Raw genomic sequence first — 26,562 nt, forward strand, 5'->3', positions numbered from 1 at the left:
TGCCCAAGAAATGGGGAGGGATTAGATCACAAAAAAGGGCTAAAGTAAATCGGAAGGATACCATTTATGACCATCCATCTAAGGGCAAAGGAAAAGAAGGTCGCCCCAGGAATGTGGAGGGAATACAAAATGAAAAAGGACCAAAGGAAATCAGAACTACACAATTTATGACTGTCCATCTGAAACCAAACGTTAAAAAGGTCAACCCACAAATCGGGAGGGAATAGATCATAAAAAGGAATAAAATAAGTCGGAAGTACACCATTTATGACCATCCATCTGACGCTGAACGAAAAGAAGGTCACTCCAGAAATCGGGAGGGAATAGATCATAAAAAAGACTAAAGGAAATCGCAACTACATCATGTATGACCATCCATCTGAGGCTGAACAAAAAGAAGATCGCCCCAGAAATGGGGAGGGAATAGATCATAAAAAAGGACTAAAGGAAATCGGAACTACACCATCTATGACCATTCATCTGAGGCCGAACGAAAAGAAGGTCGTCGTAGAAACCGGGAGGGAATAGATTATAGGCAGCGCAACCGCGCTGCCTAAGTACCAAACGATGTTGGCACAATGTATTATTTTTTTTTTCGGTTTTAGACCAGGGCACTTTGTATCGAAGGAGCTGTCGTAAGAACTTCGAAAAGGGCTCATTGGATTGAAAATTGGAGTGGCTAGTACCCTTTTTAATAGTCAAAAGTGATTCGAAGGCAGTTAAGTCCCCTTCCACGCCCACCATTTCTTCAAACACATCCAATAAAAATTTTGAGTTTGCCATTTTGTTCAGCGAAGTTGATTTCCAGATAGAAATTATGTTTTTGAGGACATACTTCCCCACAGCCCTCAGGGCAAGGGTTGTAAGTTATGCTCTGGGGGCGTACAAGGTTTGTATAGAAAGCGTTTTCGTAGAAACTTACAAAAAAGGCTCATTCGATTGAAAACTCAAAGGGCTAGTACCCTTTTTAATAATCGAAAGTAATGGAAGGGCAACTAACCTCCCTCTGACGCTCACCATTTCCCCAACCACATTCAAACAAAACTTTTGGATATCCATTTTGTTCAACGCAGTTAAAAGTCTTGGAAATTAGGTCTTTAGGTATGACAACCCCCCACAGCCCCCAGGGCTAGGGGTGTAAGTTATATGTCCTTTGGGTATATACAGTTTTCATAGAAAGTGTTGTTGTAGAAACTTCAAAAGGAGCGCATTCGATTGGAAATTGAAATGGCTAGTGCCCTTTCAATATTTGAAACTGATAAGAAGGCAACTGACAACTCTTCAACGCCCACCATTTATCTAAACAAATTCAATCAAAATTTTGAGATATCCATTTTGTTCAACGTAGTTGAAAGTTTTGGAAATTGTGTCTTTGAGGATGATTAACCCTTCAGAGCCCTCAGGGCAAGGTATATAAGTTATACCCTGAAGGCATATAAGGTTTTAGTTGAAAGTTTGTCGTAGAAACTTGAAAAAGGGGGCATTCCATTGCAAATTCAAAGGGCTAGTGCCCTTTTTAATAGTCGAAAGTCTTTGGAGGGCAACTAAACCCTCTCACGCCCACCTTTTCCCCAAACATATACAATCAAAATTTTTAGATATCCATTTTGTTCAATGTAGTTGAAAGTTTTGAAAAATTACGTTTTTAAGGATGACAACCCCTACCCCCACAGCCCTCAAGGCAATGGTTGTAAGTTATGCCCTGGAGGCATATAAGGTTTTTATAGAAAGCGTTGTCGTAGAAACTTCAAAATGACCTTATTCCATTGGAAATTAAAATGGTTAGTGGCCTTTTTAATAATCGAAAGTAATTGCAGGGCAACTAACCCCTCTAACGCCCACTATTTTCCCAAACACACCTAATCAAAATTTTGAGATAAACATTTTTTTCAAGGTAGTTGAAAGTTCTGGAAATTATGTGTTTGAGGATGACAACCTTCCACAGTCCTCAGGGCAAGGGTTATAAGTTATACCCTGGGGGCAAATGAGGTTTTTATAGAAAGCGTTGACGTAAAACTTCAAAAACGGCTCATTCGACTGAAAATTGAAAGGGCTAGTGCCCTTTTTAATAGTTGAAAGTAATTGAAGAGCAACTAACCCCCCTCTCACCCCCACCATTTCCCCAAACACATTCAACTAAAATTTTGAGATAGCCATTTTGTTCAACGTATTTGAAAGTTCTAGAAATTATGATTTTGAGGTTGACAAACCCCCCAAACCCCTTAGGGCAAGGGTTAAAAGTTATGCGTTGGGGGCATATAAAGTTTTTATAGAAAACATTTTCGTAAAGACATCAAAAAGGGCTTATTCGATTTTAAATTGAAAGGGCTGGTGCCCTTTTTAATAGTCGAAAGTGATCGGAGGGCAACTAGCCCCCCTCTCAAGCTCCATTTCCCCAAATTCATGAATCAAAATTTTGTGATAGCCATTTTGTTTAACGTAGATGAAGGCTCTTGAAATTAGGCTTTGAGGAGACACTCCCCCCTGAGCCCTCAGGGCCAAGGTTGTAAGTTGTGCCCTGGGTGCATATAAGGTTTTCTAAAATTGAAAATGAATTCAATCGAAAATTGCAAGGGCTAGTGCCCTTTTTAATGGGATAGTCGAAACTGATTGTAGGGCAACTAACATGCCTTTCACGCCCACCATTTCCCCTAAAACATCTAATCAAAATTTTGAGATAGCCATTTTTTAACGTAGTTGAAAGTTCTGGATATTTTGTCTTTGAGGATGATTGACTCCCCCCCCCCCAGGCCCCCAAGGGCAAGGGTTGTAATAAAATAAAAGTTCAAAATAGGGTTGTAAGTTATGCCCTGGGGGCATAAAAGGTTTTATAGAGTGCTGTAGTAGAAACTTCGAAACCTGCCCTTTTAATAGTCAAAAGCGATAGATGGAAAACTAAAACCCCTCCCACGCCCACCATTTCCTCAAAAACATCCAATAAAAATATCGAGATAGCCAATTTGTTCATAATAGTTAAAAAGTCTTGAAATTATGTCCTTAAGGATGACACTCTCCCCAGAGCCCTCAGCGCAAGAGTTGTAAGTTATGCCCTGGGGGCATATAAGGTTTTATAGAAAGCTCTGTCGTAGAAACTTCAAAAACGCTCATTCCATTGGAAATTGAAAGGGCTAGTGCCTTATTTAATTGTCGAAAGTGATTGGAGGGTAACTAACGCCCCTCTCAAGCCTACCATTTCCCCAAACACATCCAATCAAAATTTTGAGATGAACATTTTGTTCAACGTAATTGAAAGTTCTGAAAATTATGTCTTTGCCAGCGTTGTCATAGAAACTTCAAAAAGGCCATTCAATTGGGAATTGAGAGGGGCTAGTGCCCTAATTAATAGTCAAAATTGACCGGAGGTTGACTGCCCCCCTCCATACCCATCATTTCCCAAAACACTTCCGATCAACATTTTGACATAGCAATTTGGTTCAACGTAGTTGAAGGGTCCGGAAATTACGTTTTTGAGTATGCCAACTCCCAACAGCCTTCAAGGATAAGGTTGTAAGTTATGCCCTTGGGGCATATAATGTCATATAAAAAGTGTTGTCGCAAAAACTTCAAAAAGGGCTTTTTTTCGATTGGAAATTGAGAGGGCTATTGCTTATTTTAATAGTCGAAAGTAATCAGAGGGAGAATCACTTCCCCCTCAACGCCCATCATTTCCCGAAACATTTCCGATCAACATTTTGATATGACCCTTTTGTTCAACGTAGTTGAAATGTCTGGAAATTATGCCTTTGAGAATGACAACCCTCCCCCCATAGCCTTCATGACAAGGGTCGTAAGTTATGTCCTTGGGGCATATAGCCTTTTTATAGAAAATTTGTCATAGAAGATTGAAAAAGGGCTCATTCTTTTGGAAATTGAGGGGACTAGTGCCTTTTTTATTAGTCCAAAGTAATCAGAGGGCAAATGTCTTTCTTCACGCCTATCATTTCTCCAAACACTTCCAATCAAAGTTTTGATACAGCCATTTTGTTAAGCCTATCGAAAAGGTCGGAAAATTACGTCTTTGGGGATAATAAATCCCCCTCAAGCCCTCAGGGCAAGGGTTGTAAGCTGTGCTCTGGGGACATATAGAGCTTTTATAGAAAGTGTGGTCATATAAACTTCAAAGGTGGCTCATTGGATTGGTAATCAGGCACCCTAGTGCTCTTTTTAAGAGTCAAAGTGATAAAAGGGCAGCTACCCTCTCACCCCTACACACACGTCATATTGTGCCGAAATGCGTCTAATAGAAACTTTGTGATAGCTATTCTATTCAAAATAGTCTATATATCATATAACAAGAATTTTGGGGTTGAAAGAAACCCCAGAGATTAGGGGCAAGGGTTGTAAGTTATGCCCAGGGGATATTAAAGGTTTTTATGGAAGGGATGGTCGTTTAACTTCAGAAAAAGCTCAGTCTTTCTCCCTGAAAAAGACTATGTCAATATAAAACGAACAGAAATTAATCTTAAAAAATTTTTGCACAAAATAAGTTTTTCAAAAATAAAGTAAAGAACTCCATTAAACCAAAAATGAACAAAAATAGAATCAAAAAATCTTCAAAGCATACAACTACCGCAAATCACTATCAATAAATAAATGAAACCCGAAACAAACACAAATTAAAATAAGTTAAACTCAAAACGAGTAGAAATTAATCTGAGAATCGTTATAAACCCTATGCTTTCTAAAGCCAGAATATAATTTGTACCTTACTGAAAAAATTCTTTTAAATATTTTCACTTATAACTTTAAGAAAACAAAAATTAATTAAGATTTTAAGGAATAAATATCAGCATGTGTACATTAAACTGAAAATGCACATTTTTTCCAGGGAATTCATTTGAATTTTTTTCATTTGATTTATTTTTAATTTGAGGAGGTTCTCCTGAAATTATTCGTAAGAAAAAAAGGGCCTCTGAAGCCTACCCAAAAATATACGTTAAGTGAGATTAATGATTAGTGTGTCGCGTTAACATTCTTGCATTTATGATCATTAATTTAAAAAAAGTCTTTCCACAAAAGAAATTTTTCAAAGAAAACTAAAGTGCTACATTTAAGCAAAGATGAGCAGCAATAATGCCAAAAAAAAAAAATTAAAGCGTAAAGCTGTCAAAAATCACCATTAATAAATCAACAAATCCCCATTCGAACAGAAATTTGAATAAACAGCCGAGTCAAAATCAAAATGAGTAGACACTATCAAGACGAGGAATAGGGCTAACGCTCCTTGAATTTTCTAAGAGCCTGAAAATAATTTGCACTTTACTGAAAGCAATCCTTATTTCGAAATATGTGTCCTTATTTAGAAAAAAAAAAAAATAATCAACATCATAACCAACAATGCCAAAAAAAACTGAATGGGTATTGACTGTTTAGTATGCATACTGGTATTGATTCCTGAAAGTCTTAATGATTTTGGATTTATTAAAGTCGAAAAAGAGAAAACTTTTAAAATATACTTTGTTTTCAGTAAAGTGTAAATAATGGCCTGGTTCTATTTTTTACTTTTGCCCCAATAATTTAGTATTTAATGCTCTAGCTAAGAAATGACCCAATAAAAAGTTGAAGTTTGCACTACAATGCTTCCAGAATAACAAAATTACAAATAATAAAGTTTTTCCTTCCAACATTTTAAATGGTAGGCTGGTAAATGAAATGTTTACCAACTCGTTTTATTCTTTGAAATATCAAAAAAATTCATGAAAGCACTAATGGGAGGGGCAGTGAAGGTTGAGGGAGTTGTACCCCCCATATACCAAATAATTCTGTTCATAACATCACTCTTAACTGTTATTTCAAAGCAAATTGTTATGAATTTATTTGACACTACTTAGAACCTTACTTTATATAAAAGGAAATGTCGGGAGCCTCCAACGATTAAATGATCTAAAAGTTTTTTTTTTGTTATAGTTAAAGCCTAAAAGCAGGTGAGCATTACTCAATGTAGATATTTCATGCAGTCAGCGTGTCTTATTAAAACAACAAATTTTAGGTAGTATTTAGTAAGAAGGCTCTGCATTTCAGGGGGGGACTTAGGATATTCTGTTTGGCGTAATATCATATATAACGTTAATATCTGGAATGAGTATTTATCCACGGCGATAGTACAAACAAGGAGTCGGATTTCATAGCAGTGTGCTGGGTCTTTATATATAAATTAAATACTTATTTCTCTATAGAATTTAAATAAGTCTTTCGTCTTGAGCAATAGCAACAAGATTAGCAGAGACAGTACCTCTGACTTCCGCACGACGATCCTTGGGGAAAAAATGTCCTCTTCGGAAGAAACATTCGTAAACTCAAATTCTAGATTGTATCCATGCTTCAAAAGGTGTGTTGAGCCAACCCATGTCCCACATATCATGGCCATGGTACCGATTCCTAGCACAACCTAAAACATAAATATTTCATTTAGTTTGTTTATTAACTAACTATTCGATGATGCCAATAAGTCTTCATAGTTTTGTAGCCCTTGGCTTGTATTGAAAAAATAAGCCTCATTGCTTTATATCTTACACTATATATTTACTAAGGATCTGTAACCCTGAGCCAATCACTGATCTGAAGACAACCATTGTATATTATATGACGGGAAAATGAACCGAAGTGAGTATTTTGCATTGTATAATTAGAGTGAGGTAGCTTCCGATGCTAACAGTAGAGTGAGAATATTTCTTTTTTTGTGTCTTCACTAAGCATGCCGTTTACTAATTGTTTTAAAACTTTAGCCTTACTAAAATCTATAATGAATACATTTTTAATCTATAAATCAATCTATTTTCCTTCACAATTCTCCTGTCCTATTTTTCAACAGTAAACAGTACAAAAAACAATTTGTACAACAGTATTAGCTCTCAAATAAACCCTTCAAACGTTTCTCTACGATGTTTAGTGTCCTGCTTATTCTCCCCAGAAAATTTCCAACACCAGAAAAAAATTCCCCACCGAAAATTCCCTTCAAAAAAATTCTCCTCACGTTTAGAATTGAGCGGCCTCAAACAAAACATGATATAAATACAATATAGACAAAAAAAATTAAACATATTTCAAATGTACGGAGAATATGTGGCGTAGAATATACTGTAGTATATATTCTTCCATATGAAAGACATTTCTTTTTCCTTTGTTTCTGCAAAAGTCTCTTTCCATGACCAATTCAAAACTTACAGTCGTAATTCAAACTTTTACTAATGTGCACTAATTTTACTAATTTTACAAAAAAAAATTTATATTTTACAAAATTACAAAATTATAATTTACAAAATTACAATATTATAATTTTACAAAATTACAAAATTTACAAAATTTTACTAATGTGCAAAACATAAATTGAAGAATTGGTCCCTTTGAAATTAGTCCCTCGTCAGAAAAAGAGGACCCCAAAAAGGGCGGAATTTTTTCAATTGGTATGAAACCTATGTGAAATCTGGATGTGAATGTGAGATCTGGGGGGTGGGGGGTCGGGTGTTACGTGGGAAAATCTTTCCATGGAGGAAGTTTTCATGGGAGAAGGGCAATTGCTGTGAAGGGGGTGTCGGATTTCCCAGCATTATTTAAAAAACGATAAGAAATTAGATAGAAAAAAAATTTCACTGAAAGTAAGGAGAAACATCAAAATTTAAAACGAACAGAAATTAATATGTATATAATTGGGCTCGCCCCCTACTCATTATTTCTCTCTTTACACTAAAGTGTTTTTGTACTTTCATCAGAACTATTTATTCTAATTAAGAGCCTTTGTGATTAAGGGCTCATCTTAAAGAATTGGAAAAAAAATTGGACTTAGCGCAAAAAGCGAGGTATTAACTAGGGGGCGAACTCCCTAATATACATAATAAAAATATACGAATATAGAAGGGCGTTACGTAAGTTAATTCGTAAGTTACGTCATACAAAATTTCGGGAAAGCCAAAAAAAAGTAAAATTAATATGCAAATTTCGTTTTATTATTCATGTACGGACCAAAATAAAAGCTGCATTAGCTCAAAAACGTTCAGAAATTAAATTTAAAAAAAAACAAGTTTTTTTTAACTGAAAGTAAGGAGCGACGTTAAAACTTAAAACGAACAGAAATTATTCCGTATATAACAGGGGCTGCCCCTCCTCAACCCCTCGCTCTTTACGCTAAAGTTTGACTCTATCTCACAACTTTGTTTTTTAAAACAATAAAAAACTTTAGCGTAAAAAGCGAGGGGTTGAGGAGGGGGCGGTCCCATATACGGAATAATTTCTGTTCGTTTTAAGTTTTAACGTCGCTCCTTACTTTCAGTTAGAAAAAACTTGATTTTTTTATTTAATCATAGGCAGCGCAATAGAGCTGCCTAAGTAAAGAACGATGTTGGCAAAATGTATTTTTTTTTTTTTTCCATACCAGGGCACTTCGTATCGAAGGAGTTGTCGTAAAAGCTTCAAAATGTGCTCATTCGATTGGAAATTGGAGTGGCTAGTGCCCTTTTTAATAGTCGAAAGTGATTGGAGGGCAACTAGCCCCCCCCCTCCACAACCGTCATTCCCCCAAACACATCCAATGAAAATTTTCAGATAGGCATTTTGTTCAGCGTAGTTGATTTCCAGATAGAAAATATGTTTTTGAGGAGGTCACTCCCCCATAACCCTCAGGGCAAGGGTTTTAAGTTATGTCCTGCAGGCATATAAGAACGGTGTTGGCCCAATGTATTATTTATTATTTTTTCCTTTAGATTGGGGCACTTCTTATCGAAGAAGTTGTCGTAGAAACTTCAAAAAGGACTCATTCAATTGGAAATTGGAGTGGCTTGTGCCCTTTCTAATAGCCGAAAGTGATTGGAAAGCAACCATCACCCCTTCCACGCCCACCATTTCCCGAAACACATCCAATCAAAATTTTGAGATGGCCATTTTGTTCAGCGTAGTTGACTTCCACATATAAAATATGTTTTTAAGGAGGACACTCCCCCACAACCCTCAGGGGAAGGGTTTTAAGTTATGCCCTGGGGGCATTTCAGGTGTTTGTAGAAAGCGTTGTCGTAGAAAATTCAAAAAAAGGCTCATTCGATTAGAAATTCAAAGGGCTAGTGCCCTTTTTAGTTGTTGAAAGTGAGTAGAGGGCAACTAGCCCCCCTCTGACGCCCACCTTTTCCCCAATCAAATCCAATCAAAATTTTGAGATAGAGATTTTATTCAACATAGTTGAAATTTTTGGAAATTAGTCTTTAAGGATGACAACCCCTCCTCCTCCCACAGCCTTCAGGACAAGATTATGTAAGTTATGCCCTGGGGGCATATAAGGTTTTTAGTGAAATCTTTGTCGCAGAAACTTGAAAAAAAAGGCTCCTTCGATTGGAAATTCAAAGGGCTAGTGCCCTTTTAATAGTCTAAAGTGATTTGAGGGCAACTAACCCCCCCCTGTCAAGCCCAACTTTTCCCCAAACACATCCAATCAAAATTTTTAGATAACTATTTTATTCAACGTTCTTGAAATTTTTGGAAATTAGGTCTTTAAGGATGACAACCTCCCCCCCCCAGCCTTCAGGGCAAGGGTTGTAAGTTATGCCCTGGGGGCATATAAGGCTTTTATTGAAAGTGTTATCGTAGAAACTTCAAAAGGGCTCATTCAACTGAAAATTGGACTTGCTAGTGCCTTTTTCAATAGTTGAAAGTGATCGGAGAGCGACTAACGTCCCTCTCACGCCCAGCATTTTCCCAAACACATCCAATCAAAATTTTGAGATATCCATTGTGTTCAACGTATTTGAAAGTTCTGAAAATTAGGTCTTTTAGGATGATAACCCCCTCAGAGCCCTCAGTGCAAGGGTTGTAAGTTATGCCATTGGGGCATATAAGGTTTATATAGAAAGTTGTTGTAGAAATTTCAAAAAGGGTTCATTTGATTGGAAATTCAAATTGCTCGTTTAAATAGTCGAAAGTGAGGGGAGAGTAATTAACCCCCCTCTCACGCCCACAAATTCCCCAAAAAAATTCATTCAAAGTTTAGATAGAGCCATTTTGTTCAACGTAGTTGAAAGTTCTGGAAATTATGTATTTAAGGATGACAAACCCCTGGGGGGTAATGCCCTGGGGACATATAAGGTTTTTATAGAACGCGTTGTCGTAGAAACTTCAAAAAGGGCAAAACAAATCCAAAAAAAATTTTGATATAGCCATTTTGTTCCACGCTGTTTAAAGTTCAGGAAATTATACCTTTGAGCAGGACACTTCCCCACAGTCTTCAGGGCAAGAGTTGTAAGTTATGCCCTGGGGCATATAAGGTTATTATTGAAATCTTTGTCGTAGAAACTTGAAAAAACGCAAATTCGATTGGAAATTCAAAGGGCTAGTGCCCTTTTTAATAGTCTAAAGTGATTTTAGGGCAACTAACCCCCCTCTCACATCCACCTTTTCCCCAAACACATCCAATCCAAATTTTTAGATAACCCTTTTATTCAACGTAGTTGAAATTTTTGGAAATTAGGTCTTTAAGGATGACAACCCCTCCCCCCCACAGCCTTCAGGGCAAGGGTTGTAAGCTATGCCCTGGGGGCATATAAAGTTTTTATTGAAAGCGTTGTCGTAGAAACTTCAAAAGGGCTCATTCAATTGGAAATTGAAATTGCTAGTGCCTTTTTTAATAGTTGAAAGTTATTGGAGAGCGACTAACGTCCCTCTCATTCCCACCATTTTCAAAAAAACATCCAATCAAAATTTTAGATATCCCTTTTGTTCAACGTAGTTGAAAGTTTTGAAAATAAGGACTTTTAGGATGATAACCCCCTCAGAGCCCTCAGTGCAAGGGTTGTAAGTTCTGCCATTGGGGCATATAAGGCTTATATAGAATGTTGGAGATATTTCAAAAAGGGATCATTTGATTGGAAATTGAAATTGTCCTTTTTAATAATCGAAAGTGAGTGGAGAGTAATTAACCCCCTTCTCTTGCCCACCAATTCCCCAAAAACATTCAATCAAATTTTAGAGACAGCAATTTTGTTCAACGTAGTTGAAAGTTCTGGAAATTATGTATTTAAGGATGACAAACCCCCCAGAGCTCCCAGGGCAAAGGTTGTAAGTTATGCCCTGGGGGCATATAAGGTTTTAATAGATAGAGTTGTCGTAAAACTTAAAAGGGGCTCATTCAATTGGAAATTGAGAGGGTTAGTGCGCTTTTTAATAGTCGAAAGTGATTGGAGGGTAACTAACCCCCCTCTCACGCCAACCATTCCTCCAAACACATCCAATCAAAATTTTCAGATAGCCATTTTGTTCAACGTAGTAGAAAGTTCTGGATATTAGGTGTTTGATAATGACAACCCCCCCTAGCCCTCAGGGCAAGGGTTGTAAGTTATGGCCTGGGGGCATATAAGGTTTTTATTGAAATTGTTGTCGTAGAAACTTCAAAAGGGCTCATTTGATTGGAAACTTAAAGGGCTAGTCCCATTATTAATAGTTGAAAGTGATCGGAGAGCAACTAACGCCCCTCTCACGCCCACCATTTCCCCAAAAACATTCAATCAAAATTTGAGATAGCAATTTTGTTTAACGTAGTTGAAGGTTCTGGAAATTAGGTTTTAGAGGATGACAACCATCCTAACAGACCTTAGGGTAAGGGTTGTAATTTATGCCGGGGGGTATATGAGATGTTTATAGAAAGCGTTGTCGTTTCAAAACGGGCTCGTTCGATTGGAAATCGAAAGGCCTAGTACCCTTTTTAATAGTCGAAAGTGATTGGAAGGCTTGACATTTTTATAGTAAAGATCGATGTGGGCGTAACGTATTATTTTGTTGTTGTTGTTGTTGTTTAGACCAGGGCACCTCTTATCGAAAGAGTTGTTGTGGGAACTTCGAAAAGGGTTCATTCGATTGAAAATAGAAAGGGCTGATGTCTTTTTTAATAGTCAAAAGTTATTGGAGGGCAACTAATCCCCCTCCTACGCCCACCCTCTCATTTGGCCATTATGTTTAAAAACTAAATGTAAGATTGAATCAAAATGCACTGTGTTAATGTTAATTCCCAATAAGGCATCTCAGCAGTATCCTAAGAACGACTGAGGGTATTTGCTACATCTGCTCTTAAAATTTAACCAAATCAAAATATCGTAAGTGTATTCAAGCTATCAAAGAAAGTAAACAGATTTTGTTACGAATGGTATCAAGCTTTCCATTTCAGGTCAACTAGAGGAGTTATGAAACTAAATTAAACACTACTATTTGCGTCCCGATTTTTAAAAGGGTGTATTTTGTTAAAAATTGCTGAAAATGTTTCTCCAGCATACAAATAGCAGGCCAAACTATAAAGTTTTAAAAAACGAAAAGATTTTAAGTATTATTTTCTTTTTCCCTGAAAAGACTCTGTTAATATAAAACGAACAGAAATTAATTAAAAAAAACTTTTTCCACAAAATAAGTTTTTCAAAGAAAACTAAAGAACTCCATTAAACAAAAAATGAACAAAAATAAAATCAAATAATCTGCCAAGCGTGAAACCACCACAAGTCAGCATCGATAAATAAGTGAAACCCAAAACGAACAGAAATTACAATAATTAACCGAGTCAAACTCAAAACGAGCAGAAATTAACATAATTTGGGCCCAAAACTCCTATGCCTTCCCAAGGCCAGAACAAAATTTGCAGTTTACTAAAAAAAAATATATATGTTTTTACTTTTATAACTTTATAAATTAAATAGTATTGTCATTTGGATTACTAAATATCAGTATATGTATATTTAACTGATAATGCAAATTCATTTGTATTTTTTTCAGTAAACTGCAAATTTTGTTCTGGCTTTGGGAAGGCATAGGGGTTTTGGGTTTCATTTATTTATCGATGCTGATTTGTGGTAGTTTCACGCGTGGTAGATTATTTGATTTGATTTTTGCGCATTTTTGTTTAATGGAATTCCTTACTTTTCTTTGAAGAACTTATTTTGTGGAAAAAGTTTTTTTAATTAATTACTATAAGAGGGAACTTACTGTTTGTGGAAGTTAATGCTTAAATTTCTGCTCGTTTTAGACGTATCAGTTTAGACGTACTGCACTACAGCGTACAGTGCACATTTTTACATTACACGATGGGAATGAAGTATTTTCCTTTAAATGAACATTGGGTTTGGAAAAAAAAATTTAACTCAGATCAACTCAGTTAAATGAATCTTGATACCCCGTTCGTGGGTAAGAACTTTAAGTAAAGAGAGGCTCATGTTAAATCATCTCTAACCGATGCATTAAAAATGGATTTTTGATAGTGATATGTAAATAAGAACATTCCGTTTATAGTGACGACAAACATGGAAAATTTCTAAAGTTCAAAATTAACCATCAGAAATTATGAGAAAATAAGGGAAGTGATCTTTATGAAAGTTAACCACAGAATTCAATATATTAGATAACCCTCATGCAATGATTTTTACTCTTTACCTACAAAAGTGTGAAAAAAAATCCAAAGAACGGTTCCAGATGAGATTTTTTGTTCACGAATGATTGTATGGATCCAGCGGGTTTAAGATTCTGTAGGAGAATCACATATTTTGAGATGATTCAAGGCAAACAAGTTTATTTATTTGAGACACAGAATTATGTACAATGCTGCATAATTATGCATCAGCTGTTGTGGGGGAGGACTGGTTGATCTTTATGTAAGTGGGGGACAAGGGCTTTCTCGCATGTGTTGATAAATTACAACAGAGAGAAAATATTTTACTACAGAACATGCTATTGTACGGTTTAATGCTTGTTTCCGTCGCTAAAGCATTTTTTTCTTGACACAGAAGTTCAAAGTTTGTTCCGATATTAAAATTTCTAGTGCCCCTTTCAGTAAACAAAAGTTCACAATCCATTAAAGTGGGGATTTCTGCTATCTTGTGGCGATCAACTGCAATTTTGGCCCGAAGAAGACCAAAATCCAATAGGATACAAACTCTTTGCTGCGTGTGGCAATAATATTCGTTAAACCTGGAAGATAATCAATTCTGTACTTAAACCTGATTCTCAATCTAGCTCTTTACCTATGAGTCTGGTCATTGGTGATAAAGCTGTGGAGGGTGAGCTTAATGTCCAAGAGGCATTCACTTCATTCTTTGCTAATATTGGTAAGAATATTACTTCTTCAGTTACTTTATCACGGCCTAAGCCGGACTTCAGACCTTACCTCCGCACGTCTTGTGTTAAGTCTATGTTTCTAGACCCAGTAACAGCAAGTGAAATTACTAAAATTGTTAATGGCTTGAAAAACTCGTCATCATCTGGGCCAGACTCTATCCCTTCTAAGGTAGTTAAATATATTCTTCCTTCAATAGTTTTGCCTCTAACAAAATTTGTTAATCTTTCATTTGAATGTGGAGTTTCTCCAGATGCTCTCAAGCGTGCTCAGATTAATGTTTTGTATAAAGGTGGATCAAGAAATGATCCGGCAAATTATCGACCAATTTCAATTTTATCAGTATTTAGTAAAATCTTCGAAAAAGCTATGCTTTCTCGTCTCCTTACTTTCCTAAAATCTAAAAATTTTCTTCATGATTTTCTATTTGGTTTCCGAATGAAGCAATCCACTGAACATGCCTGTATGACCCTTTTGAATTTTATTCATTCTGCGTTAGATTCGGGATTGATTCTGGCTGTTATATTCATGGATATTCGTAATTCGATTCCTTAACCCATGATATTCTTCTATCGAAGATATCTTATTTTGTCATAAGTGGAAATGTATTTTCTTGGTTTCAGTCTTATTTGAAGGATAGGTTAATTTCTGTTGATCCACTTTTCCGGTCGACCCTCACAAGGGAATTTTGGTATCCCCCAGGGATCAGTTTTAGGGCCTGTGCTATTTTTGATTTATGTAAATGATCTTTATTATGTTGTGAAAAAGCAGAAACTTATTAATTGCTGTAGACTTTGTCATCCTAAGCCTTCCCTTGCCCATAGGGACAACTATAGTTCGCCTTCTTCGGATGTCCTTGTTTGTTTTCCTGATAACAGCACACTTGGCACTTCGGGAAACTGCGGATCAGAGCTTCGATTAAATTTTGGAAAATTTGTTTGGGAGGGTAATTTTGTGGCTTGATGCTAATTATCTTACCCTAAATTTTTCTAAGTCCAGTTTTTTTTTATTTTTTTGCGTGTTTCTCAAGTTTATCCCAAGTTATCAGAAATTCACCAACCAAATGGGATAATTCATAGATCTAAAGATCGATATGTTCGTTATTTGGGAATTCTTGTTGATGAAAACCTATCTTTCAAACGTCACATTGATTTGATTAAAATTAATTAAAAAAAAACTTTCCGAAAAATGAGTTTTTCAAAGAAAAGTAAAGGCCATTTTAAACCTAAGCTCAGGAGAAACAAATACCTGTTAAAATTCGCAGTAATAAAATGACGCTGTAGGTTTTAAGCTTCTGCAGTGAGACGATACCCTAACTCTTGTTTGTAGTTATTTTTATTCGATTCAAACTTGATTTGCATATTCAATTTAAGTTTCACTCGTTTTAAGAATTATTTATTCATTTACATTCATATATATTGTATGTTTGTTCGCATTGATTGTTTATTTAATTTCTGTCTGTTGTAAGTTTCATTTATGCTTTAATGGCAAACTATTTGTTTTAGTTTTAAGCTTGATTTTCATATTCTATCTAAGTATTACTCGCTTTAAGATCTATGTGTTCATTTATATTATTACTTGTTGTATGTTTTTTGCTATGGTTGTTTATTTAATTTCTGTTCGTTTTGGGTTTCATTTATTCTTTAACAGTAATTTCTGGTCGTTTTTAGTTTTAATTTTAACAGGCATTTGTATCTCCTGAGCTTAAGTTTAAAATGGCCTTTACTTTTCTTTGAAAACCTATTTTTCGGAAAGTTTTTTTTTAATTAATTTTTGTTCGTTTTTGATTGCAAAAAGTTTAAAGTTTTTATGGCATGGGAGGTGCTTACTGTCCGATTATTTTTTACTTTAAAAAACGGATCTAGAACTTTCAATTTAAATCGAATGAGGCTTTTTTCAAAGTCTATACGATTACCTCTTTGATAAAAACCTTATATATGAACAATAAACAGCTTGCATAACTTGTGGACAGCGATTGACAACAATGAGTGGATTGAAAAAATAACTCCAATAAGGGGATTTAGACCATTTCACTTGCTGACACAAAAGGGATAATGGCTGTTTTGAATTGATATTAATAGGAATTTGTGTGCAAAAACAGTTTCTTATCTTTCACAAAGTAAGTATCTTAACCGATGCAATCACTTATAATAACAGAGTCATACTAAACTTTTTCGTCGTCAGACCCCTTCCCTTGAGTTATAAGTCCCCCTGAATATTCTATGATCAAGAGCATTATTTGCAACATCTATCCCCATGTCCTGATCGGCTTTTTTACCACAACAGTTTTTTTGTTATCAGAACTTTTAACTATTTTAACAAAATGTCTATCTCAAAATTTTTATCTGATGCATTTAGGGCTCGGAGGAGGGAGAGGGGCTATTTGCCCTTCAATCTCTTTTGACTCTTAAAAAGTGATCAAGAACTTTCAATTTTCAATCAAATGAGCCCTGTCTAAAGTTTATACGAGCATCCCTTCCATAAGAAATAATATAAAGGATTCGGAGAATCCTTCATATTATAATCCTTCATAGGGATTCGGAGAATCCCTTGCCCTGAGGGCTTTGGGGGAGTTGTAATCCTCAAAGACCTAATTTTCAGAACTTAAAACTACGTTTAATAAAATGGCTGTCTTAAAATTTTGATTGGATGTGTTTGGGGGAAATGTGGGCGTGAGAGGGGGGTTAGTTGCCCTCAAATCACTTTCGACTATTACAAAGGACACTAGCCCTCGGAATTTCTAATCGAATGAGCCTTTTTTGAAGTTTCTACGACACCGCCTTCTATAAAAACCTTATATGCCCCCAGGGCATAACTTAAAACCCTTGCCCTGAGGGTTGTGGGGGAGTGTTCACCTCAAAAATATATTTTCTATTTGATAATCCACTAGGCTCAACAATATGGATATCTCACAATTTTGATTGGATGTGTTGGGGGGAATGGTGGGTGTGGGGGGGGGGGCTAGTTGCCCTCCAATCACTTTCGAATATTAAAAAGAGCACTAGCCCTTTGAATTTCTAATTGAATGTGCCTGTTTGAAGTTTCTACGACAACGCCTTATATAAAAACCTTATAAGGCCCCAGGGCTTAACTTAAAACTCTTGCCCTGAGGGTTGTGGGGGAGTGTCCTCCTCAAAAACATATTTTTATCTGGAAATCAACTACACTGAACAAAATGGCTACCTCAAAAGTTTTATTGGATGTTTTTGGGGAAATGATGGATGTGGGGGGGGGGTTAGTTGCCCTCTAATCACTTTCGACTATTAGAAAGGGCACTAGCCCTTTAATTTCCAATCGTATGAGTCTGTTTTGAAGTTTCTACGACAACGCCTTCTATAAAAACCTTATATGCCCCCAGGGCACAGCTTAAAACCCTTGCCCTGAGGGTTGTGGGGGAGTGTCCTCCTCAAAAATATATTTTAAATCTGGAAATCAACTACGCTGAACAAAATGGCTATATAAAATTTTGATTGGATGTGTTTGGGGGAAGGATGGGCGTTGGGGGGGGGGGTCTAGTTGCCCTCCAATCACTTTCGAATATTAAAAAGGGCACTAGCCCTTTGAATTTCTAATTGAATGAGCCTGTTTTGAAGTTTCTACGACAGCGGCTTCTATGATAAACCTTATATGCCCCCAGGGCTTAACTTAAAACTCTTGCCCTGAGGGTTGTGGGGGAGTGACCCCCTCAAAAACATAATTTTTTATCTGGAAATCAACTACACTGAACAAAATGGCTACCTCAAAAGTTTTATTGGATGTTTTTGGGGAAATGATGGATTGGGGGGGGGAAGGGGGTCTAGTTGCCCTCCAATCACTTTCGACTATTAAAAAGGGCACTAGCCCTTTAATTTTCAATCGTATGAGACTGTTTTGAAGTTTCTACGACAACGCCTTCTATAACAACCTTATATGCCCCAAGGGCACAACTTAAAACCCTTGCCCTGAGGGTTGTGGGGGAGTGTCCTCCTCAAAAATATATTTTTTTAATCTGGAAATCAACTACGCTGAACAAAAATGGCTATCTCAAAATTTTGATTGGATGTGTTTGGGGGAATGATTGGCGTGGGGGGGGGGGGCTAGTTGCCCTCCAATCACTTTTGACTATTAAAAAGGGCACTATCCCTTCGTATTTCCAATCGAATGAGGCTTTTTTGAAGTTTCTACGACAACGCCTTCTATAAAATCCTTATATGCCCCCAGGGCATAGCTTAAAACCCTTGCCGTGATGGTTGTGGGGGGATTGTCCTTCTCAAAAACATGTTTTCTATCTGAAAATCAACTACGCTGAACAAAATGGCTATCTCAACATTTTGATTGGATGTGTTTGGGGGAATGATGGGCGTGGGTGGGGGTCTAGTTGCCCTCCAATCATTTTCGACTATTAGAAAGGGCACTACAACTCTTGATTTCCAAGCAAATGAGCCCCCTTTGAAGCTTTTACGACGACCCCTTCCATATGAAGTGCCTCTGGGAAAAAAAAAAAAAAATGATAAAACATTGGAGCCGTATGGCGTTTACTATAGGCAACGCTACAGCGTTACCTCTAATAAAGATATGCAGGAGTCTCTGTATTTTTAGGAAACCTAGACATACTTTTGCTGGGTCAATTTTGAAAATCGTTTTTCACTGCTTGATCCAATCTTACGTTTCCTACTGTCCAGTAGTGTGGACGTTAACCTTTCCTTCACTGTTAAAACCACTTTCTAAGGTTTACAATAAAGCTAGACACCTCATTCAGGAAACTAATCATTCATTAGTTATCCCATTGCATGATCTTGAGTCAGTATACATTCTTTCATATGCATGTTTAACTTAGATAATTTCGGAGACCACACTGCCTTTCCATGACGATAAATAAAAGTTCAAATAGGGATAAAATCCTTTTAATAGACAGTGTTTTTTATAACAGTGATAGAAATTCACAAAAATACCAGATATTTCGGTCACATATACAGTGACCGTCATCAGTTTTACCACTGATGACGGTCACTGTATATGTGAACGAAATATCTGGTCTTTTTGTGAATTTCTATCACTGTTATAAAAAGCACTGTCTATTAAAAGGATTTTATCCCTATTTGAACTTTTATTTATCGTCATGTTTGACTTTTTCTCAGCTTCATGGTGACCTCCCCCGGCCCCTAAGTGTTCCACTATCTTTTACCTCTGGTCATAATAATATTAATCTTCGCAATATGACAAATCATGTTCAAGTTCCAATTATTCCTTGCATAAGGTCAGATTTTAATCCTCTAATGGCGTGTCATATTGTTTGGAATAAGTTGCCTGAATAGCTCGAAGGTGTCACTCATTCGGTTCATTTAAAAAAATTGTTAAAAATTCTTTGGCTTCGTAAAAGTTTTTTTGTTTTTTTATTATCATTTTTATTTATTTTTTTGAGTCTATTTAATCAACTTAATTAATTTAGTTTATTTCATCTATTAATTTCTGTAGTTTTATTTTATCTATATTTTCTTTTCTTCTCCTTTTGCTCTGATGTCTGTGAGTAAGTGATCATTTTAAATTTTCTTTTGTTTTTCATCTCTGAGTAAGTAAATCATTTGTCTTCCCCCTTTTTACAGGTCAATGACCCTTTGGGGGAATAATAACATTTGTTATTGTATGTGTATTTAATGAAGAATAAATCTTATCTTATCTTTGATAGCTATTTTTTTTTCGGAGTATCCGAAAAGTTACATGTTCAACTTTACCCATTCAAAATCCATAAGGGTACATTGCAGCTCATTTGCTGGAAAATAGTTATGCAGTCCATTCGAAAAACTTGGTTAATATGTAAATTTATCTTTAACATGCAAATGTAAATTTGTTATCAAGCTGAGTTTGTTCATCTGAGGCACATTTAACTAAATAAAAAACATGTTTTTCAACTGAAAGTAATTAGTAACATTAAAATTTGAAACGAATATTTCTTGCACTCTCCAAGGATGGTCCTCGACTTTTTGAGCATTTCCAAGAATAGTATGATCATATTACCTTGGATTTTAACACTTTTAAGACAGCCGTTCTACCGTTTAAATATAAAGGAACCAAATCTCCAAGAAGTCCATCTTGAACCCAAGTTCTTTTTGTAAGGTTCTTTTGTAAGTTCTATTTACCTCGATATGCCTATTGGAGCGAATCTGATAGAAACTGAAAAAACGACACTGATAAATGATGCTCGTAAGACACAGGCTAAGCTTACATTTCTGGCTTCAGACTTTTTGCATCTTAGTAGAGCACACTGGTGTCAGTTATATTATAGCCTAACACTTCCTCCCCTGCTCACTCTTGCTCCTGTTGGTAACCCCACCTGTTGCTACTGTTGATTAGCTCGTAAGTCCGTCTCGAGCTACTACTGGCAAACTCAAGATATTACTCTAGCGATGAGCAGTACTGGCAAAACATCGTTGTTAAAAAGGATCGTCGGAATATTGACAGATTAAGGTCAACCGTCTGTTCTTCTGGACATTTGGCTTTTCGCTAGAGTTTCTTACGATTTACATTCCTCTGCATATGTAGCTTCCGGGACAGAAGTCCTTAGGAACTAATGGCAGCTAATGAAATATTTCCAACTGGTACCACAGAATATTCGACTAATAGGCTGACACTGAATTAAAAGTATAAAAGAGAAAATTACTTGAAACTTTAAAATTTCTCTCACCTTTAACGGTTTCCTCGCGATACATTTTTTTCGCAGTTTTGTGGCCACGGTACTTCCTTCTTCAGCACCTTCATCTAAATAAATGAACAAGACATTAAAAAATAAATTATTAAATCTTTTCATTTTGTTTTCACATTTGATTGTTTTCTACGTCTTTCTCCAAATTTTAATCAATTTTGCAGAGTTTCTTTTTCCTTCGAAGATCTAGTTATTCGTAATCAAAGAGAGTAAGTAAAGTAAAGTATGACGGGACTAGATCCTTAAGGTCCAAACCGACGCTGCTGATCTCCGTTTCGTTGCCCTTCAGCCAGTAAAGGCAATGGGGGGCTGGGGACCAGCCACCCGGTGCTTTCGCACACCCTTCCTGCTTACCTTCCCCAGATTTCTCCAGGTACCCATTTAGATCTGGGTCAACTCTGGCTAAGCTTACAGAGTCACACCACTGACCAGCGTCCCAAATCAAATAACTGGCCACGCCAGGGATCGAACCCGTGACCCTTGGACAAAGAATTCTCAACCCAGCGCACGTCCACTTAGCCAGACTCATCCTTTTTTTTAAGAAACTAAGTTGGTCAAATAATTCCTATTTGCTTTTATTCAAAATTTATGACGAAATAGGTTCATGTCAATTAGATAATTAGCTTAAGATTATCATTTAGGATCAGATTGTGTCTCAATATTCCTTCTTTATCCTCCCAAAATATAAAAAAAATATTAAAAACTAGATTAAAACTATAAAAGTACGAAAATATAGCGTCAAAAAAACCTTTCGTTCATTTAACGACAATCTGCAATTGAAATGACCAAATCAATATTCTGTATGTCGAGAAAATTTCCAACATAGAAAAGGAGCATTTTACATATGATGTATATCGAACAAACTGGATGGTAGGCTTGAGGACAAAGCTAGAGAAGATAATGTCCAAATATAGCAAAATCATTCACAATCAGCTAAGTAAAGAACCTTCCATGTTAGATTGTTCTCTATGATTTTTTTTTTTTTTGGCTACTTTGTATGGAAGCGGTGGCTGCTAAAAATTTCGATGGGCTAAAGTTTGATCGAAAATTTAGACTTTTGGCACTCTTTTTACCATCTAAGGTTCTTTAATAGAAACCAGTCTCTTCCCTTGTCCGGGTTTGCTACCCAGCCCTCCTTGTCCCCAAGACATATGATCAAAATTTGAGACATTCATTTCACTCAAAATAGTTGAATGGCTCAATAAATATATCTGCGGAGAGGTCATTAACTCTATATTCCCTTGGGCACGGACTGTATATCAAATATTCCATTTGTGTTTAAATTTCCATTTATTCATCACATATTCCATTTATCACATATTCCATTTGTACTTAAATTTCCATTTATTTATCACATATTCCATTTATCAAATATTCCATTTATTAAATATTCCATTTGTGTTTAATTAAATGTGTTTTCAATTTTCAGTTGTGTACGCATAGTTAGTCGTGGTTGCAGTGTGGGAGGGAAGCTATTGATATTTAGGGGGTGTTTATCCCCTTTTCATAAATCACACAAATTTTCTCCGACTTGTAGCCTTTGATGGGTAACACCAAATTTTATGAATTTTATATATTTGGAATCAGCATAATTAGCTGATTTTTTATCACATATTCCATTTATCACATATTCCATTTGTTTTTGAATCTATTTATTCATCACATATTCCATTTATCCCATATTCCATTTATTACACATTCCATTTGTGTTTAATTAAATGGGTTTCAATTTTCAGTTGTGTACGCGTAGTTAGTCGTGGCTGCAGTGTGGGAGGGAAGTTCTTGATTTATGAATTTTATATATTTGGAATCAGCATAATTAGCTGATTCTTTAAATATATCTGTTGATATCAACATTCTGTTTCTTAAAGCTTTGGTTATTATTGAGCCGTGTCGCTCCTTACTTACAGTTCGTTACCAAGGACTGTTTGAAATTTTTTAATACCACACTTCGAATTTTTTTGATGTCCTTCAGTATACTCAAAAATTTAATGAATAGTTAAGTTCTTCCTACAACGAAATTGTTGGGTTTCTTAAGGGGATTAATTTGAAAAAACTTTCCAGAAAAGACGTTTTTAAAGAAAAGTAAAGAGCTATATCAAACTTAAGACAAGCAAAAATAGAGGGTCATAGTATTTTGTCAAACTCAAATGACTTGAAATTACAATTAAAGAATACATGAAGCCTAAAGATAAAATATACCGATATAGATGAAAAAATAAATTTTAAAACGATTGAAATTTAAGTGAATGTTCAAGTCAAACTTTCAAAGAGCAAAAGTTACTACAAGCTACATATAAAAAATGTAGCTAGGAGTCTAGCTACATATGAAAAATGAAAATACATCGAAACAAATTTAAAGACAGATTTACTTGAACGAAAATTGAAAAAAAAACACGCAATTGCTCGAACAGAATTGGGAAAAGACTACTTGAACAAAAATTGGAAAATTGAATTGAAACCCAAAATATGGACAAAAAAAAATAAAAAAGACGAATTTCCTTGAAATTCGTTTCCATGAAATTACTTGAACAGAAACTGCAATCATTTACAAAAAAAAAATGGAAACTGCGAATTTACTTGAACAAAATTTAAAACTCAAAATTGCTTGAATAAGATTTGAAAACAACAAAATTAACTTAACAAAAAATTGTTAACGACAACGACAACAGCACTTGAAAAATGTTTGAAAAGACCAAATAACTTGAATAAAAAAAAAGACGAATTTACAGGAGAAAAATAAAAAAAAAGAAAAAAAAAGGATTGAACAAAGTTTAAAAAGCTCCAACCCTTTAGGACAATAATTCAAAAATACCAATTTATTTGAACAAAGAATTGAAAACTCAAAATTGTTCAGACAAATAATAAAAAAGTTGAATGTACTTAAACAAAGGTGAAAAAGATGAAACTGCTTGAAAAAAAAAGCAAAAATGATAAAATCTTAACAGGAAAGAATTAAAAATGAAAAGCTTACTTCAAAAGAAACTTGAAAACACCAAATTACTGAAAGAAGAATTAGAAATAAATTACATTACTTTATAAGAATTTGAAAAGCAGATATCCCTCAAAAATAAACAGAAACGGTGAACACTTTAAGATAAAAATGGAAAAATGACGAATTTACTTGAACAAGAATTAAAAAAAAAACTCAAAATTGCTTGAACAAAACCATAGGGCAAAGAGAAATTGAAAAAAGGCCTATTCACTTGATTTGTTTTTGAAAAACTCTAAATCATTTGAAGTAAGATTAAAAAAGATGAATATATTTCAACAAAATTCGAAAAAGATTAAAATACTTGAACAGATACTAAAGTGCCGAATCACTTGAGGAAAAAACGGATTCTTTTTTAAAAAAACTGAAAAATTAAAATTGTCTTGAAAAAAGAAGAAATTACTTGAAATCTTTTTGAAAACCTAAAAATGCATGGACACATTTGGAAAAAGATGAGTTTAATGAAAAAAAAAAAAAAGGAAAATTAATTGATTTAAACCAAAAAAGAAGGAATTAAGTGAGCGAAAATTTGAAAGTGGCAAAAAGCTTACCACAAAAATTTTAGATCTGTTTTTAATCATCAAAAATTGGAAATTATGGAAGCTTTAGAACAATATTAAAGATGTTTGAAAACCTTATTAAAAAATTGCAACTGAATAAAAACCTCGAAAAAAAATAGAAATCTGTGATTTCACTACTTGAAAATCGTAACGAACTTTCCATCGAAAAAGAAGGAATTTGAAAACTTTACGAAAAAAGTAAAAACAGTGAAATGTCTTGACAAAAAATTTGTAAAACTTTGACAAAACATGTGCTTTCACTCGCAAAAATAAAAATTTGTGAAAAGAAAAAATCGAAAAACTTTTAAACTGCAGAAAAATTTGGAACAACTTTAATACAAAATTCGAACTGGCAAAAACATTCCTCTACAAAAGGATATCTGTGTTTTCGCGTGAAAGAAATCGAAAATGGCACAAAATCTTCCATCTAAAAACAATACGTTTTAAAACTTTGGAACAAAAAATAAAAAGGAGAAAAAACGTTAAAAAAAAACGTAATTTCTCGAAGTATGCGCTAAATTAAAGCCAAACTATTCCACCACGTGAAGATTTTAACCCTTTTTTTTATCCTACTCAAAAAGACACAAAACAGTAAATTGTTCCCGTCGAAAAAGTGAAATGCATCATTTTCATTTTTCTTGATAAAATTGAAAATGATAAATATACCCTCCTCCTTTATTATCAGGATTTCATACTACTTATTAAAAATGGGAAAAAGGAAGTAGGCCTATAACATAAACTTTCTTACTTCTCATATACATATTTAAAAAAAAGACTGTGACTTCTTTTCATTTTACTTAATCGGTAAAAAGTGTAGATACAATATGACTTTGTATTTTATTTTTTTTTTTCAATAATATCTAATAGTCAGTAATGTCGGAGTACAACACTTAAGATTTTTAAGCTTTTTATAAACTTTATAAACATCTTTAAATTTTTTTAATTTTTATACTTTTTTTGGTCCGCATTTTTTTTGTCATTAGAAGATTCAATTGGAAAAAAGCCACACAAATCAAAATTCTTTTTCAGATAAAAAATTCTATAGAATTCTGATACAGTAGAATTCTAAAAATTTCTGAAAAGAATTTCATCTCATGTGTCTTGTAAATAGATTTCGTATCGTAGCAATGAACCGCGGGACGTTAAAGGATACTTTGACTCTTTGTAAACGGAGAAATCAAACAGGGAAATATTGACAGGATTCAATCAATACACTAATGAGTAAAGACTGTGGAAAGAAAACAAGTTGCTCTATCCAATAGTTATTAGGCATAGGATCAACTCGGATAAATGAAGCCTTTAGGAAATTAAAATAAAAATGATGTCAAACCTATAGTTTGACTAACAACAAAAGTACGAAGAACAATAGGGAAATCTTTTTGCAAGACAGTGGAGATAATTTGAATAAATATTTCGGCCCTATGTCCAAGGCCCGTCCTCAGCAAGACAAAAATATATGAAAGAAAAAAAACTCACAACAACATGCAACCAATAAAACCAAAAATTAAAAATTTTTCAAAGCAGTCCTAGCATCCTTACTTCAGCGAAGTTCAACCAGGACTGATTAAAAGTAAGGTAAAACAAGGCGATTCAGTGAGATGAAAGAAAAATAATTTAAAAACAAGTTCTTATTGCTAATCTAGATTTTTTGGCAGCTAACCTCAAAGGTCTTTTTGTGACCGGTTCTGTGTTAATGTCTATCGGTTTTTTAAAATATTTTGTAAGATCATTTTTAATTAAATTTGTGTATATAGCATTTAGTGTATATTCCCCCAAGTCTCTATTTAATGAAATATTATTATTAATCTTAATTCTGATTTCAATTGATTCTCAGACTACCTGCTTTATGCCTAGGTCATTGCTAATAAGGGCAGATTCATCAAAAAGAATATTGTGGCTAGGATTTTCAAAAATATGGCTGCCTAATGCAGAATCAGATGAAACAACGGAAATACTAGAATTTAGAGCTTTGACTATATCATCTTTATGCTGTTGTATGCGCTTTTCTAAATTCTGGTGTGTTCTATCTACATATTATTTGCCACAATCACATGGTATTTGATAGACCCCTCTTTGGCGAGTAACTGAGGTTTTATCTTTACCAGAATTTAGAAAATTTATGATTCTAAAATTATTTGTGAATGCTACATACAGATTATTTTTTGTGCAAACTTTTGTAAGATTTGTAGTGATTTTTGGGATGTAGGGGAGGTAAATCATGTTTAAGGGCTTGTCAGAAATATCACATGGTAAACTATCGTCAATT

General features: G+C 34.9%; 1 protein-coding gene across 1 annotated transcript in view; it reads right to left on the reverse strand.

Annotated features, from left to right (window-relative positions):
• The window catches only part of LOC148945059 (solute carrier family 35 member F3), a 350,545-nt gene extending 324,711 nt beyond the window's left edge, over positions 1-25,834 (reverse strand). The window contains exons 1-3 of the mRNA XM_089098617.1: positions 25,773-25,834; positions 20,727-20,800; positions 6,233-6,388 (exon numbers count right to left, since the gene is read on the reverse strand). Of these exons, the coding sequence (XP_088954743.1) occupies positions 6,233-6,367 (135 nt within the window). The 5' untranslated portion in view covers positions 6,368-6,388; positions 20,727-20,800; positions 25,773-25,834. The remainder of the gene's footprint in view (positions 1-6,232; positions 6,389-20,726; positions 20,801-25,772) is intronic.
• Positions 25,835-26,562: the final 728 nt, after the last annotated feature.

Source organism: Artemia sp. Qi Xiang Cuo, chromosome 13 (assembly GCF_049724085.1).
Source record: "Artemia sp. Qi Xiang Cuo chromosome 13, ASM4972408v1, whole genome shotgun sequence".
NCBI lineage: Eukaryota > Metazoa > Arthropoda > Branchiopoda > Anostraca > Artemiidae > Artemia > Artemia sp. Qi Xiang Cuo.